General features: G+C 44.7%; 1 protein-coding gene across 1 annotated transcript; it reads right to left on the minus strand.

Annotated features, from left to right (window-relative positions):
• Window positions 1–3,484: 3,484 nt before the first annotated feature.
• Window positions 3,485–4,075, minus strand: LOC142802924 (uncharacterized). The gene has a single exon (XM_075888008.1). The coding sequence runs from the start codon at window positions 4,073–4,075 to the stop codon at window positions 3,485–3,487; it is 591 nt and encodes a 196-aa protein (XP_075744123.1).
• Window positions 4,076–17,543: the final 13,468 nt, after the last annotated feature.

A 17,543-nucleotide genomic window follows, 5' to 3' on the forward strand; every position in this document is an offset into this window, starting at 1 on the left:
GGCCGAATTGTTATTTTATTTATTTCATTTTTCAGACAATACAATTGCATTGCCCGCGGTGAAGACAAAAGGAGGTGGTTTGCCTCCTGACGAGGTCCTGCTCACGCTGGCCGTAACAGCGGTAGTACTAAAGAGACATTGATTTATTCATTTATTCAGAATTTATTCATTTATTCAGAATCGAAATACAAGTGATACAAGTGCATGTGTTATGTACAAATACAGAAGGAGGTCTCAAAGTCGTGAGACTGTGAGTGAGACCTCCTATAAAATCATACATGAGCGATACAACGTAATAGTAAAGAGTGGTAAGGAAAGAAATCTGAAGGTATACAAAATGTACACATAAGCACAAAATAGCGAACGTAAGTTATAAAAAATGTACAGCTAAGCATGCAAAAACTAACACGAAAATGCAGTAACATTCACTCTGTATAATATCAAGCATTATTACGGTAAGGATAGAAAATTTAAGATATACAAATTGTACAGATAAACACGAAATAGCGAACATAAGTTATACAAGGTGTACCGATGAGACAAAACTAACAGAAAAATGCAATAACATTCAGTTCATATAGTATCATGCATTAAGAATTTAATAGGTGCAAACGCAAGCCTTTTTTAAACATTTCGAGGGATCTATTTTTGATCTCCAAAGGTAAAGAATTCCACAGGGAAATAGAAGAAAATTTTGTAGTAAACTTGCCATAATTAGTTCTAGGTTTGGGTAAAAGGAAGTTATTAGCCTTTGCAAAACGAGTCGAAGACGACTGAGGAAACTGACTTGAGTGTAGCAAAGGAATCGGAAGTTTTCCATTCACATATTTGTAAATAAGAATGCCGAGAAAATATTTAGTCAGCTTCTGAACTGATAAAATTCCATGCGAACAGAGTAAGGCTGATGCATCGGACATGAAGCCACTGAACGTTATTATTCTCAATGCTTGGTTTTGAAGATGTTGGATGGTTGATAAATGAGTGGCATACGTATTTCCCCATGATGAAATGCAATAGATTATGTTGCTGTGAAAGAAAGCATAGTAAAGTGACAACAATATTTCAAAACGAAAGAACGGGCGAACTTTTAGAAATATTCTAATGGCATATGCGGCTTTCCGCGTAAGCTCTAAAACATGTGAATTGAACTTTAAATGTGCATCTAATTTGACCCCGAGAAACATTGTACTAGAGGTAGAATGAATTTGAGTATCGCTTACGAAGACAGAGGGGTTCCTAGGTATAATTCGATTAGGTGACGAAAATACAACGAAGTTTGACTTTTTAGCATTTATGCTTAATTTATTCTTATTGAACCATTTAACGATATTTATCAGGTCGGTATTTAGTTTAAACAACATCGAGTCAACGTCTTTATCCGTAGTTAATATAGTGGTATCATCCGCATAGAGTATACAGGACGAATGTACTAGACATTGAGGAAGATCGTTTATATAAATTAAAAATAAAAGCGGGCCCAAAATTGAACCCTGTGGAACACCGATGTTTATGGTTTTAGGGTTGGAAAAGGTACCGGACACATATACCACCTGTTCTCGATCACGCAAATAGTTACGAATTAGTTCTAGTGGAACGCCAGATACACCAATTGATTGTAGTTTCTGAAATAAAATGTCGTGCGAAATAGAATCAAATGCTTTTGAAAGGTCAAGAAAAACGCCTCCAACAACACTACCGCAGTCAATAGCATTTTTAATTTCCTCTGTTAGCGATATCATGGCGAGTTCAGTTGAGTAACCGGGCCTGAAACCGAACTGTTTGTTAGAAAGAATGTGAAACTTGTCTAGATAACACCGTAAACGTCCCGCAAAAAGCTTTTCTATGACCTTACTGAAGAATGAAATAATTGCTATAGGCCGGTAATTGGAGATTAAACGCTTGTCGCCTTTTTTAAAAACGGGAATAATTTTTGCTTTTTTCAGAGATGTAGGGAAGAACCCAGTTCCAAATACAAGATTTATAATATGACATAATGCATCACAGATTAAATGAGCTATCAGTTTCATGTCAGCAGCAAAGAACTTATCGAGACCAGCGCTTGTATTCCTTATACTATTGATAACGGTGAACACTTCCTCGGGTGACGTCAGATAAAGGAAGAATGAATGTGGTAATCGTGAACAAGTGTGTTCGAGGGATGCTGTCGACTGAGGAATATCAATGCCGAATGAGTCATTGAAAGAGTTCGCGATATCAGATGGGTTATCGATCACACGTTTTTCTGAGTGAATCAAGGTTATATCTGAATGTGCCGTAGTCCTGCCAAGAAAATTGTTTACAGTTTTCCACTGCTGCTTAACGTCATTTCCGGCTCGCTTTATTTTATCTTCGAAATACCTTAATTTAGCGGCTTTAAATAACTTTCCTAATGTATTTGAATATTCTTTATAGCGCTTTAGAAGGTGAACATTGAAAGGGCACTTTTTCGCCTTTTTGTATAAGTTATCCTTTCTCCGCAGACATTTTAACAGGTTAGGTGTCAACCACGGATTAATTGGGACAAGGTACTTTTTTCTGCTTACTACTAATGTTGAAGCGGCCGTGACTGCATTTGAAATAATAGAGGAAAATTGTTGGTAGGCTATTTCAGCATTATTGCATTTCTTAACTGCCGACCAATCACACTGCTCGACGATGTTAATGAATGATGCAGTATTTAAAATATTCTTGAAGCATCGACTTATTTTATTATTATTTGAGATGTCTATGCTTGCATAAATAGGATAATGATCTGTGACAGGCACCTCGATGACAGCTGCTTCAGGAGGACTAATGAGGTTAGACAAAATGTGATCTATTATAGTGCCATTGCCATGAAGTGGAACACGAGTAGGTGCAGTTATGAGGCACTCGTAACCATACCCACTGAAGCAGGAAATGTATTGAGAAACATTTGCGTTGGTGTCATCAAGAAGATTGATATTCATATCTCCTAAAATAATCACCCGTTTCCCTTCTAATGACAGTTTTCAACGCCTCTCCTAAAGCTAGGCAGAACTCCATGACAGATGACGACGGAGAGCGATATATGCAGGCAACAACTAAATTCTTACTATCTTGCGAAAAATGTGGTTCATGAAGTTCGATCCACACCGATTCGCAACCAGGAATACTTAGTGCCAAGTCCAGTCGCCTATGATAGTGAAGGCATGAAGATATAAAAATAGCTGCTCCACCATGTGCATCGTCGATTCGGTGACAGTATTCAGAAGAATAGGAAGGAAACTTAAACAGGTCCCTGTCATGTTCACATAGCCACGTTTCACTGATGCAGATGATAGAGAACTCGTGACCAATGGCCGACAGCAATGAGGTAATATTATCATAATTTTTTCTTATACTTCGAGCGTTAAAGTGAATTAACGCCCTACATGGGTGAGACATCCGTGATGAGAGTTCAGACGGTGAAATATACGCCATCCTGCAATTGGATAGACTCTACAATTGCTAATGTATGATATAACTAGGAGATATTAGACAGGTCGATCTCTGATTTTATGCGAAATACCCTGGTGTCAGTAGATTTCCTTGCTTTTATCTGACAGTTATCAGTCCAAAGAAACGCCCACTGTTTCTCTTTTTTGAGAACAAGTGCTTTAGCAAAAAGCTTCTTGTTATCCGGCGAGAGGTGATCATTAACAAAGACAGCATGAGTGCCCTCTCCAGAAAAACCAAGAGCACGTGTATTCAGGCGAGCCTTACGTGCCTTCCTAACAAACTCATTCTTTTGCTCACGTGAACAGAAACGGGCCACAATATTCTGTTGGCCAGACTTAGCTGGCACTCTGTGAACAACGTCAAGATCAGTGCCCGATACAGGACAGTCGATTTTGTTACCAATCGACTGCACTATGGCAACACAGTCCTCCCCTTGGGAAGAAGGAACGCCCTTGATCTCGACGTTGTTCATCCGAGTGTACTGCTCCAGGTCCGCCACCTTCTTCTTTAAAGTCTCGTTCTCATTCTTCAAAGCTTTGTTAGTAGAACAAAGCTCCTGTTGTTGAGTACGGACAGTCTCTACAATGTCGTTAAGCATTTTCAAGCCAGCATCCATACTTTTAATCTCTGAATTTAGAGCACCGAGATCAAATCCCGTCTCTCGAAGCTTCGTCGTAACGTCACCCACAATTCTGTCCACGAGCTTTGCCAATCAGCTGTCAAAATTTGCCTCAAGGTCCTCGATTCTCTTAGCTAATTCGGCATTCGTAGGCATTGTGATACCACAAGCAGGAAACTTATTGAAGAATACAAGTGAACACACGAGCGAGCAAATAATACAAAGAGCAGCAGCAGCAGCAGCAGTGGTTGCGGTATAAAACAGAGCTAAATACCAAGGGTTGCGTAAAACCAACTGACCTGTAGAAGGCAGGAACAGCAATTAGACGAGTGTTCGCATCCGCAACCACCACTGCTTTGACGCGGGCGTGCCTCCTGTCACTGCTTTTGATGCCAAGACTGAAGATCCACGCAGGCGCAGGACGACGACAGGAATGCTGGGAACGGTAGATATGATGCGGCCAGATTATCCAGAATACAACGTTCCACGTTGATACGTGGATGATGAAATGACAGGTGCTGCAGCAGTCACTATCGGGACCCCGGCCTGTCTGGATGAACACCTGTAGAAGGCAGGAACAGCAATTAGACGAGTGTTCGCATCCGCAACCACCACTGCTTTGACGCGGGCGTGCCTCCTGTCACTGCCTTTGATGCCAAGACTGAAGATCCACGCAGGCGCAGGACGACGACAGGAATGCTGGGAACGGTAGATATGATGCGGCCAGATTATCCAGAATACAACGTTCCACGTTGACACGTGGATGATGAAATGACAGGTGCTGCAGCAGTCACTATCGGGACCCCGGCCTGTCTGGATGAACACCTGTAGAAGGCAGGAACAGCAATTAGACGAGTGTTCGCATCCGCAACCACCACTGCTTTCAATTGAAAAGAACATTCGCAATTGAAAAGAACATTCTTTTTTATAATCGATGATAAAAGCTTTAACATAAACTATACATATTCACAAAAGCAGCCGTCAGCTTTGACAACAGAAGTCCGCACTAGAAGATGCCTAGAACGAAAAGTAGTACTCTTTGATACTATACTGTTTGTGTGTTGTCACAATTGCCACATCTGAGCACAAATGGTTAAAAATAATGATGAGATAATCATGCGAATGAGCTTGCAGATGTATACACACATACATATATGCATATGCACAACCAAGTATATATATTAGCATACATCACACACACACACACACACACACACACATGTATATATATATATATATATATATATATATATATATATATATATATATATTGTAACGAACAAATACAGTGCCGGAAGCTAAAACACCTATTTATTAATGGCGAACTTGTGCCCGTCAATTAAATACACAAAGGGTGTGAGCTCACTGGTCAAAACCTCGTCAACTTCTCCTGCGTCTCGCCTCGAGCTGGTCCTCGAAAAACCACCAGCGTTCCTTGTCCAGCGCGTGATGTGGAGACACCTGCAGCCAGCGTTGCATGGCGCGTTGGCGCGTTTAGCTTGGCGCGTTTGGCTTGTCAGTTGGTGTGGCAGAATTCATAAGAGCAGGAAGCGGGGCAAGATTTCGGTAGGTGCCTAACAACATGCGGCATTAGTCCCCCTCCCGAAACGCATCGTCCCGATGCGTACGCTGACGTCGAACAGTTTTGTAAAGGAGTATTTATCTGATGTTTGAGCACATATATCAGTTGTCTCGTTCAGTGCCTTTCGTAGTGCGGTTTCATTCGTACTACATGTACGACTTCTGGGCGATTCCTGCGTCGGGTTGAGCACACTTGCCCTTCAGGAATTACTTCGTAGTTTAGCGTGCCTAACTGGCGAAGTACTTTGTAAGGGCCGAAATAGCGCCGCATCAGTTTTTCGGATAGGCCAGGTGCGCGTATAGGTGTCCACACCCACACTTTGTCTCCGGGGTTGTACTGTACGTCTTTACGCTTCAGATTATAGCGACTTGCATCGGAGCCTTGTTGCAAAATGATACGATGTCTTGCCAATTGCCGTGCCTCTTCTGCCCTTTCTATGTAGTCACTGATGTGTGGGTCACTCTCATTCGAATCGTTGATAGGTAACATCGCGTCTAAGGTCGTTGTGACCATCCGACCATAAACAAGTTGAAATGGCGTGAAGTGTGTCGTTTCTTGTACTGCGGTATTATACGCAAATGTTGCATAAGGCAAAATACTGTCCCATGTCTGGTGCTCAACGTCCACATACATCGAGATCATGTCGGCGAGAGTTCTATTGAGCCTTTCGGTTAATCCGTTTGTTTGCGGATGGTATGCTGTAGTCCTTCTATGATCGGTGTGGGTGAGCTTCATAACAGACTGCATCAAACGGGCAGTAAATGCTGTTCCTTTGTCTGTAATGACAACCTGTGGTGCGCCATGTCGAAGTACAATCTGAGTGACGAAAAACTGGGCTACTTCGTTCGCCGTTCCTTTCGCGAGAGGTGATGTCTCAGCATATCGAGTCATGTAGTCTGTTGCTACCACAATCCAGCGCTTTCTCGATGAAGAGAGAGGAAATGGACCAAGCAAATCCATTCCCACTTGCTGAAATGGCCCTTTTGGTGGCTCTATTGGTTGCAACAGACCCGCTGGTTTCGATGGTGGTATTTTACGTCTCTGGCAATCGCGGCATGACTTAACATAATGGTGCACCGAATCCCTTAATTTCGGCCAATAATACTTGCGGCGAATTCTGGCCAAAGTGCGACTACTAATCATATGGCCAGCCGATGGGTCGTCATGACACGCTTCTAAGATTTCTGCTCGCAGTGATGATGGTACAAGAAGCAGAAACGTCTCACCGGTGTTTACGAAGTTGCGCTTGTATAGGACGTCGTTCCGGAGGACATAGGATGTCAGACCACGGACGAAAACTCGTGGTACCTCAATTTCGTGACCCTCCAAGTATTGGATAAGCGGGCGTAGTTCCGGGTCCTCTCGCTGAAGGCGAGCCATGTCCGACACATTCAGAACTCCAAGAAATGAGATGTCTTGTTCTTGGTCAGATGATGGAGACTCAACAGGTGCGCGAGGCTGGCAATCCGCGTCATTGTGCTTGAGACCGGACTTGTAGACCACAGTGATGTCGTGTTCCTGCAGACGCAGGCTCCATCCAGCAAGTCTTCCTGAAGGGTCCTTGATGTTTGCCAGTCAACACAATGAATGATATCACTGATTGCTCGAAACGGTCTGCCGTAGAGGTATGGGCGAAACTTGCTGATGGCCCATATAACTGCGAGACACTCTTTCTCTGTCGCTGAGTAATTAGACTCAGCATTCGATAGAGTGCGGCTCGCGTAAGCAATGACGTTTTCTTCTCCATTCTGCCACTGAACGAGGATGGCACCGAGGCCAACGTTACTCGCGTCGGTATGTATGTCTGTATCGGCCTCTTCGTCAAAATGTGCAAGTATTGGAGGAGACTGCAAACGGCGTCGCAACTCTGAGAAAGCCGCTTCTTGTTCCTGCCGCCAAGAGAATGGTACACTTTCTTTCGTTAGCCGTGTCAAAGGCTCAGCGATTTTAGCAAAGTTTTCAACAAAGCGTCTGTAGTAGGCACATAGTCCCAGGAATCGTCAGACGGCCTTTTTGTCTTGCGGTTTCGGAAATTTTTCAACTGCTGCAATCTTTTCCGGGTCTGGGCGGATGCCTTCCGCACTAACTATGTGCCCGAGGAACCGAAGCTGACGAAATCCAAAGTGACACTTTTGCGGTTTGATGGTCAGTGCTGCCACGCGAATGGCATCCAGTACCATTCTCAGTCGGTGGATGTGCTGCTCGAAGGTTGAAGAAAAAACCACTACATCGTCGAGGTAGACGAGACACGATTGCCACTTGAGTCCGGAGAGCACAGTGTCCATCATCCTCTGGAAGGTAGCGGGAGCAGAGCACAAACCGAAAGGGAGCACTTTGAACTCGTATAGTCCGTCTGGGGTCACAAACGCCGTCTTCTCGCGATCTCGTTCGTCCACCTCGATCTGCAAATATCCACTTTTTAAGTCCAATGATGAAAAGAAATGAGCATTGCGTAACTTATCCAAGGCATCATCGATCCGTGGAAGGGGGTAAACATCGCGCTTTGTGACTTGGTTCAGCTTTCTGTAGTCAACACAAAACCGCAGAGTGTTGTCCTTCTTTTTGACTAGCACTACCGGTGATGCCCACGGACTGTTGGATGGCTGGATTGCATCATCGTTGAGCATTTCCTGCACTTGGCTCTTGATGGCTTCCCTTTCTTTTGGTGCTACTCGGTATGGGCGCTAATGCACAGGTCTCACGTGTTCTTCGACCACGATACGGTGCTTTGCGGCGGGAGTACGTCCGACTTTCGACGAGGTGGAGAAGCACTCGGCGAACTCTGTAATGAGGTCAGCAATCTGTTGCTTCTGAGATGACGAGAGCTCTCTGTCAATGTCTACTGACTGGAGTACGTTATCTACTGTCTCTGAAGCTTTATCAAGAGTGCAAACATCTGAGACTTGCACGTGCTCATGCAGTGATGCTACGGATGTTCCCTTCGCAACATGCTGCAGCTCATTTCGAAAGTTAGTTTATAGGACATACGCACATCCATCACGAAGGCTCACCAGGCCTCTTGCCACGCATAGTCCTTTTTCTAGTAGCAGTCCGATGTTTCCGTCAGCTAATCCGTCACAGTCACGAAGAACTTCACTCCTCACAAGAACGGTCACACTGAAACGTGGCGGCACGGTTACATCTTCGTCCACAATGCGGAGAGGTAGAACGATTGGTTTCTCCGCATGACAGAAGGCGATGGCATTCTCCGTAGAAAAGGAAACCTGGGACTCTTGCAAGTCAATGACTGCACTGTTTGTTTGCAAAAAGTCCATGCCTATAATCAGTTCCCGGGAGCACTCAGGAAGCACAATAAAGCTGCCGACATACACAAATCCTCTTATTCCTATCCTTGCGGTGCATAACCCCACGGGGCTAACTAAGTGCCCTCCAGCGGTACGTATCTGAAGTCCGGTCCACTCAGTCATCACCTTCTTAAGCTTCTTTGCGAGAGCATTACTGACAACGGAATAGTCTGCACCAGTGTCTATTAGCGCAACGGCCTCGACGTCGTCGATCGTGACTAATATCTCGGAGGTAACGTCGCTACTACTGCACTTGACCGTCGTTGCGTAACTGCCACCGTCCTGTCGGGATAACAATGGGGGGTCTTCAGTTGTCAGTATATCAGCGGCCTCACCTCCAGAGGTCGCTGGCTCTAGTTTTCCCGCCGCGGGCTAGGTGAACGCGATCTTCGGAGATTTGATGACGGACGAGGACTCGGCGACCGATAGCGCATCGGTGCTGTCGAACGCGACTCCCGTTGTTGCGTGTCTTGAGGGGAATAGCGTGAAGACAAGTATTCTTCGATTTCGTAGGGCCGTTCACCGTTCTGTGGGCATAGGGCATTGACTGGAAAACCACGCAGTCCCGCTCGACGATACTGGCACGCCCGGTAAAGGTGACCTGCTTCTCCGCAGTGGTAGCAAAGGGGCCGCCGGTCTACAGTGCGCCATACATCGCTCTTACGTGGTCTTGCTTCCGGCATTGGTAGCGGCGTACTCGGAGAAAACGTCGGAGGCATCACAGCAGTCGCAGCCGTCCGATTCATGCGTCCGAGGTCCTGTCGTACAGCTTGCGCGTACGACAACTGAGGCGGAGGCTCCGGTTGTGCGCGCTGTAGAACCTGAGGTTGTGGTTGTAGAACCGCTTGCCGCACTTCTTCGCGCACAACGCCGGCAAGTGAGGACATCGCTGGATGAGCTTGAGTCATTTGTATTTTCTGGAGTTCTTCCCTTACGACAGCCCTCACCATTTCACGCAAGAGATCAATGTTACTCGTGAGGGTTGTCGACGCCGCGCTAACAGATGAGACGCTTACGTCCCGGTTGTATTGGCGCGCGCGCTGCTGCAGGGTCTTTTCTATCATGGTTGCCTCTGATCTGAACTCAGCAAGAGAGCGCGGTGGATTACGCACCAGGCCTGCAAAAAGCTCCCCCTTCACTCCACGCATCAGGTGCCGCAACTTCTTTTCCTCAGCCATGTTCGGGTCGGCCCGGCGGAACAGTCGAGACATGTCTTCAATGTACATGGCGACGCTCTCGTTGTTCCGTTGGTTTCGCGTCTGAAGAGCGGCCTCTGCCTTTTCTTTGCGGTCCGTGTTTTGGTACGTAGCAAGAAACTCTCTTCGAAAGTCGTCCCACGATAATAAGGACGCTTCGTGGTTTTCTAACCACGTACGTGCAGAATCTTGCAGTGCCACGTAGACGTAGCGAAGTTTCCTAACTTCGTTCCAACCGTTCAGTCTGGCAACGCGTTCGAAACCGTCGAGCCAGTCCTCGGAATCCTCGAAAATATCACCATGAAATACCTCTGGTATGTGGGGTGGGTCCATGACGATATGCGATGGAAATGAACTTGCTTGGGTGGCCATTGCAGGGGCTCCGGAACTTACGTCCTCCACTGGTCTCGAAGAATCGAAGAGGGCACCAAACTCGGGCTGCTCACCTCATAGGCGACGACTCGTTCGTTGGTGTACGGGAGTCAACAGCGCTGGCTCCAACCTTCGGGGTTCTGGGCTATGTTCCCTATGCTGAGATGGGCTTGGAATCATTACCCCGCACCTCCACCAGTTTGTAACGAACAAATACAGTGCCGGAAGCTAAAACAGCTATTTATTAATGGCGAACTTGCGCCCGTCAACTAAATACACAAAGGTTGTGAGCTCACTGGTCAAAACCTCGTCAACTTCTCTTGCGTCTCGCCTCGAGCTGGTCCTCGAAAAACCACCAGCGTTCCTTGTCCAGCGCGTGATGTGGAGACACCTGCAGCCAGCGTTGCATGGCGCGTTGGCGCGTTTAGCTTGGCGCGTTTGGCTTGTCAGTTGGTGTGGCAGCTCCTCGAAAAACCACCAGCGTTCCTTGTCCAGCGCGTGATGTGGAGACACCTGCAGCCAGCATTGCATGGCGCGTTGGCGCGTTTAGCTTGGCGCGTTTGGCTTGTCAGTTGGTGTGGCAGAATTCATAAGAGCAGGAAGTGGGGCAAGACTTCGGTAGGTGCCTAACAACATGCGGCAATATATATATATATATATACATCGTGTGGGAGACTACATCATTCGAAGCAACCATGCCGAAAATATCAAGCTGTCCTAAATGTTAAACAAGGACCAAGTTTTTAATTAAAAATTTTAAAGTTGGTGCACGATCGTGCCAATTCAATTATATCAGGGTGCTCATTGCATAATTTGATGCCTTGGCAATCAATTGCCTGCATGCCATAATTAGTACGCGTTCTTCGACAACTATACATGTTCTACGGAGATCATGGCCGGTGTTCCTGTTTAGGTAGTGACGGCTGAATGAGCCCCAGTCTCCCGATACTTCATAATATATGTATAGACAGCTTCACGTTGTAAATAAAGAAAAATTTCAGAATGTGATATTTTGGCTCGAACTTTGATGAGTTTATATCATATCCCGAGTGAAGTAGTCTTACTGCGCTTCTCTGTAAAATTAAAAGTTTCTCAGTATCGGTCCTAATGCTTGTTCCCCATGCTAACAGACAAAAACAAAAATGTGAATGGATTATTGAATAATGTGATTCCCTCTTTAGCTTTATAGTTAAGAAGTTACGTTAGCGGGTCAACATGCCAATTGACTTCGCTACCTTTATTCTTACATTTTTCACGTGTTGGGACCAGCTAAACTTAGATTCAAAAGTAACGCCTAAAAATGAATGCTCATCTACGCGATCGAGCATAGAATCGCCATATTACAGTTTCCTGTTGTTGTCTGTATTATTTACTCTTATCATAGAAAAGCATAATTTTGTCCTTTTATATATTCATTATTAAATGATTAGAAGATGCGCAAAAAATAAGTTCAGTCAACCAGTTGTTTGACTTTGCCTTTTGCTCCTTCAAATCAGCCCCAGAAAAGAAAACACTTATGTCGTCAGCGTACATTAAGGCCTCGCGAGTAAAGAGAATATTAACGATGTCATTTACATATCATACAAATAGTAGATGGCCTAGTACAGAGCCTTGAGGCACCGCATAATTGATTACAGCTTTTTTTCAGATTTAGAGTCCTACAGGCAAATATAGTGTAAACGATTCTTCAGAGAACTACGAATGAGATTTTGAGTTTTACGTCTGAAGTCATAGGCTTCAAGCTTATAAAATAAGATTTCAGGTTTGATGGAGCCTAAGGCTTTCTGAAAATCTAGATATATACCTACTGTAATCAACTTTTCTGAATGCTTTGGATAATTTTATGTTTAATTCGCACTGGTGTCTTTTCTGTTGAGATTCCCTTTTTAAATCTGAATTGTTGCTCTTCACTACCATCATTGCTAATAAAAATTATTAAATCTGGTGCACAGGATTTTCTCAGCAACTTTCGAAAATAGTGATAGCACACATATTTATCTATAATTACCCAACACATGATTTGCGCCACCTTTATGAAGTAAAAATACACGAGCAATTTTTAGCCTATCAAGATAAATCCCGGACGATATCATTTCGTTGAAAATGTGGGTTAATGGTTTTGCAATATGTGCCACAACCATAACTGGTAACTCTTTTATGGCGTATTCTCCTGCTGCTCAGCTATTTTCAAGAGAACCTAGAATTGATGTTACTTATTTTTCTGAAGTTGGAGGCAAGAACAGCGTGCCTTTTACAGCACTATGCACGTACGTCATGCAATTTCGGTCTGGGTGTACAGTATTGAAGGATTAGCAGCACCAACATTGATAATGTAATTGTTTACCAAGTTCGCTGAAGAGTCACCAGAGTATTTTACACCGCCTACATCTATTTCCGGTGATACTAGTGATGAAGAAGTGTTTGCTAGTTCATGATAAATTTTCTACGTTGTGCGGCTATTCCGGACAACGCTATCAAATTTTCGTTCAGAAAATACAAGTTTAGCATTATTGAGGTCAGCATTTAACCTATTTCTAAACTTCTTCATATCCTGCAATATTTCAAGATTACCTGTATTTACGAAAAGAGTCAATATTTGTTCTTCCTGTTTAGTCCGATAATAAAGGTCACTCGTGACCCTTGCCTTCTGGGCCTTTCTATGGTTTACGACTGCTGTCAAGGGAAAAGCAGCATAAAAACTCTGCTGTAATTTCGACATGAATATTTCATATGCTTTAGGGGGCTTATGCTCTGAATGATAGTGGTATTTTTTTCTCGAACAGCCATTAGTGATGCCGCACTATAGATCACGGAAAGCGTGACCAAGATGGGCTCTAAGATTGTTTTTCTTTAACCTCTAATATATTTGCACGTTTCACAGACGAAAGACCTTGTAGAATGGATGGTTTCAATACAACTCGACCTGGGAAATTGGACAGCACTGAAGACTGTCGATCCAACGGACATGATGGTGCGCTGCTCTCTCGATTTTGGAGTGCGTGCAATAATCGAGATATTATTTCACGACGTGTTTTTCGAAAACAAAAAACGAGCAATGCTGGTGAGCGAAATCTTCTCTGACTTCCATAGCCCCGTGTTGAAATACCCAGCTTGTGTGACTTCTCCTGGTGATGTTTGTGATATGTGTGTGTAACATGAACACGATACCAATTATATAGAGTTGTTTATGCATTGGGCGCTTTAAAATATTGGCTATGGGCAGTGAAGAAATTAAAATTTTATAAAGGAGAGAAAGAGAAAAAAAAAGGTAGGTATAGATACCAAAACAGATTCACTCACAAACACTTTTTTTGTGAGTGATATCGATGCTCTCCGCCAGCCAGGTTCAAAAGCGAGGTAAACTTCACAATTGCATTGGACTGCTCTGTCAAGATAAAATTGCACGCAGTACTCCAACAGATGAGTTTGTAATAATGTGAACTGAGCCTTAGTTTGTAGCCAAGACAACATGCTTCAGTGTAGATCTAATTGTCGCTTACTGTATCACTCAGTTTCGAGAAAACTCCTCTTTCTTCGTTATTATTTCCGTAATAATATGTCATAATATAATCTGTGCATGTAATATTTGCCGCTGACTTCGTATTGTCCAGCGTGCTAGCTTATCGTTGAGATATTTTGGTTGTAGAATGCATACAGGTTGCTGACATACACATCAGCCAATACGAGGTAGATGCGCGGATCATGTTCTATATTGGGGTCTTCATATTTCGTACTGACTACACCAGCGACACTACTTTTGTATGACAGCCAGATGCATCTGATCCAGCAGTTTACTGTCCTCTCCTCAAGTCTTTTCCCACTCTCGTCCATCGCTCAGTCTTCGTGTTCGCACTGTGGTCATGGGGAGAGAACCCTTTAGGTGGTGCCTTATGACGGAAATAAGAACATTTTATTCAGTTGTGTACCGATTTGTGAAGCGGCTCAGCAATCATCGTGTTAAACATGTTGGTAGCCTTGGTGGCTCTGTAAGGGACAGAGTGTTTTAAGATAGCGCGTCTCTGTTCGTGGCGCTAAGTAAGCAACAAATGGGGGTGCGTCACTGCGACGCGGCTGCATGGGCTGCCTTTAAGAAGTGCGATATTAAAGGCCTGAGGTGGCGGCGTCATTAAATCGGGCCACAATGAGGGAGCACGAAGGAAATAATTTGATAGAGGCAAAGACTTGATATGTGGGGTTTGACGTCCCGAAACCATCATATGATTATGAGAGACACCGTAGTGCAGGGCTCCCGCAAATTTCGACCACAAGGGGTTCTCCACGTGCACCAAAAGCTGAGCACACAGGTCTACAGCATTTTCGCCCCCATGGAAAATGCAGCCACCGCAGCCGGGATTTCATCCCTCAGGCAAAAACTTTATAGCGGGAAAGCTCACTTATCGCATCTCCTTATGTGATGCCAACTAGGGCGGCAGAAGTTGTGTATGTTCGTTTCATCAACCTCTCGTCCTCTTCTCAAAGCGGTCGGACGCACGCGTGACGGAAGCAACCCTGCTCGTTATGTAGACTCGCATCCCGACCAATTCCTGAACCAAACTGAGCCAATGGCTTCCATTCCGCCTGTATTGATAAAGAAAGAGGAGGCGTTGACTCCGATTATTGTCTTTTACGCACTACAGCTTCGTACTTGATCGGTGATCCACACAGGCAGACACACATCCAAAGAGGCCTCACTGAATCATTGTATGTTGGTTTTAGAATAGTGGTCGTGTATTCTCAAATATGTACGTTGATTGAACCCCGATTCTGGCTATCACATGAGAATAAGCGCTAAAAAACATCATACAAACACAAATCACCTAGGTAGAGTGGTTAAATGAAGGGTTCTTACAGAAAAAAATTCAAAATTTACGCTGTCATTATGCTGCTGTAGCACAGAAGACGCAGAAACACAATGCCTCTTTGTGCGCATCATATGAAAAGTGCAAATTGTCACCTCAGTAAAAAAAGCCACAGCTTTGCCGAAAAGGTGGAGCAGTGAAGGTGGCAGCAACACATTGGAAGGTTAGCACTGAATGGCTATCAGATTGAAACGTGCCCCACACCTCTCAATCACAAACGACGCACGAAGCATACTCACAGCTACAGTTTAACGTGAATGAGCGTCTCAGTCGTTACTTCGCTGTCTCTAAAAAGCACGCCCTTTTGGCAAGGCAAACGGTGACTGTTAAACAATTGCAGTTACCTTTGTGTACCCGGTAACTACAACAAAATAGTTATGGGAAATGTCCAAAGCCAGCCAGAAAGTACGTTCCTACCCACTGCGAAATAAGGGTGGGCGAATGAGCGCCCACCTCTGTCTTGTCCACGGGGTAAAGTACCCGTGGAAGACAAAAGCGCGCGGCGCCACGTCGTGACAATGTGGTGACGCGCGCTCATTGCACCACTTTGCTGCTAACGCTGAGAACACGATAGTTGCCCCCGAGCAGACCTTCAGCAGTAAGAGGTAGATAAAAACAGCTTGCCCTTTGAACATTCAAAAACGTGCTCCTCGGTGGCTCAGTGGTTGACTCCTCGCACTCGCATTACAGAGGTCCCACGTTCCATTCCGCGCGTAGGAGTCTCTTCCTGGGTTATTTTTTGTTTCTTGCGTTTTTGATATATATAGATATGTATACACATACGGTGAGTGACGGCGACGCTGATGCCGGCGGCAAAATCCAGCTGAAAGTGTCTATATAATTGGCAATAAAAATGTTGTGAGGGACGTTAGGCGCGAAGTTTTCTGACGCAGCTACAGATATTTAAAACTTCCTAGACGTGCCTCAAGGAAGTAGTGTTCGACACATTTTGACTTTGTCGAAATTGGAACGTAAGAAAATTTCGACAATTTACACAGCAGTCTATTACACGTACCGCACGAAAATGATGAAACCCATATAGGATGTTGCTCGGTCCACCTTTGCAGTTGAAATAGTGCCCCAAGTGTCGAGAAATATGTTCGCAAGAATTAAAGATTGGTTATTGCAGCGACGTGTTTATTGAGAGGCACAACCGTTCGCGGAGCAGATTCTCAAATTGTTTCTGTAGAGGGCAGTCGCCACACAAGCTAGAGGCCAGGGTAGCTGTCGCAGAGGCAAGCCCATGTGGTAGGAGACTAAGAAGGCAATCATGCTGAAAACAGCAACGACAACAGTAAGTGTTTGGTGACAGCAATATTACGACTTTTCTTGCAGATGGGTTACAGTAAAAGAGACGCAGAATGGCAAAAAAGATTGAGAAAAACTCCTAAAGAATGGGCTTTTTCTGTTTACGTTTCCCTTCTTCAATCGTACGGTTTCGATCCGACTGGTGCCGACAGTCTTGCCACTATTATCAGCAAGCACGAGGCAAAACGTAAGAAATTTTGCTTTTCTTTCGCAAGAACTTTTGAAGTAACAGACAAATTACTCGAACTTCATTGAGTTCAAGCCTTTTTGAAATTGGGAGACGGGATACAGGAGGTAGACCCGCAGAGCAGTTTGTATGCTGAAGTTGTTGCTAAATATCTGCACAGGGCAGACTGATTGCGACAATACTTGAACTGGTGGTGATGCAAGGTTGTTAAATTCTAGCCTACGGAACGCTACGCGCTCCGGAAAAGGACCACCTTGCTCATGTGTTTGTAAGTATGGCGGGTGTGCTGACCCTACACTACGAACACCTCCCCTTTTAGGGCCTGCGCACTACGGCAGTGCAGCGCAATGCACACATGCATTTTGATGTTTTCTTTTTTGAGAACCTTTTTTATTGCGAAAATAAGTCCCACGTCGGCACTAATGAATTAAATACGTTTTGTTTTCGCTCCCGCTGCAGAAGGTGCACCATGCATTGGTGACGTGGATGAATGGAACTAAGCAGCAGCCATGTGCTGCACAAAAGTCATCACTCCCAATAAACGCCACAGAGCGAGCCCAGAGTGTGTTTGTGCAATTTGAGGCTTCGAAGAGCATAGCTGCTTCAATTCACACGAGTCGAAATGCATCCACAAGCTCTGCTACCTGCCATCCAAC

The sequence above is a fragment of the Rhipicephalus microplus genome, chromosome 3, assembly GCF_043290135.1.
Source record: "Rhipicephalus microplus isolate Deutch F79 chromosome 3, USDA_Rmic, whole genome shotgun sequence".
NCBI lineage: Eukaryota > Metazoa > Arthropoda > Arachnida > Ixodida > Ixodidae > Rhipicephalus > Rhipicephalus microplus.

Excerpts from the sequence above, each read along its gene's own strand:
- LOC142802924 (XM_075888008.1), bottom strand. The coding sequence starts at position 4,075 with ATGGATGCTGGCTTGAAAATGCTTAACGACATTGTAGAGACTGTCCGT.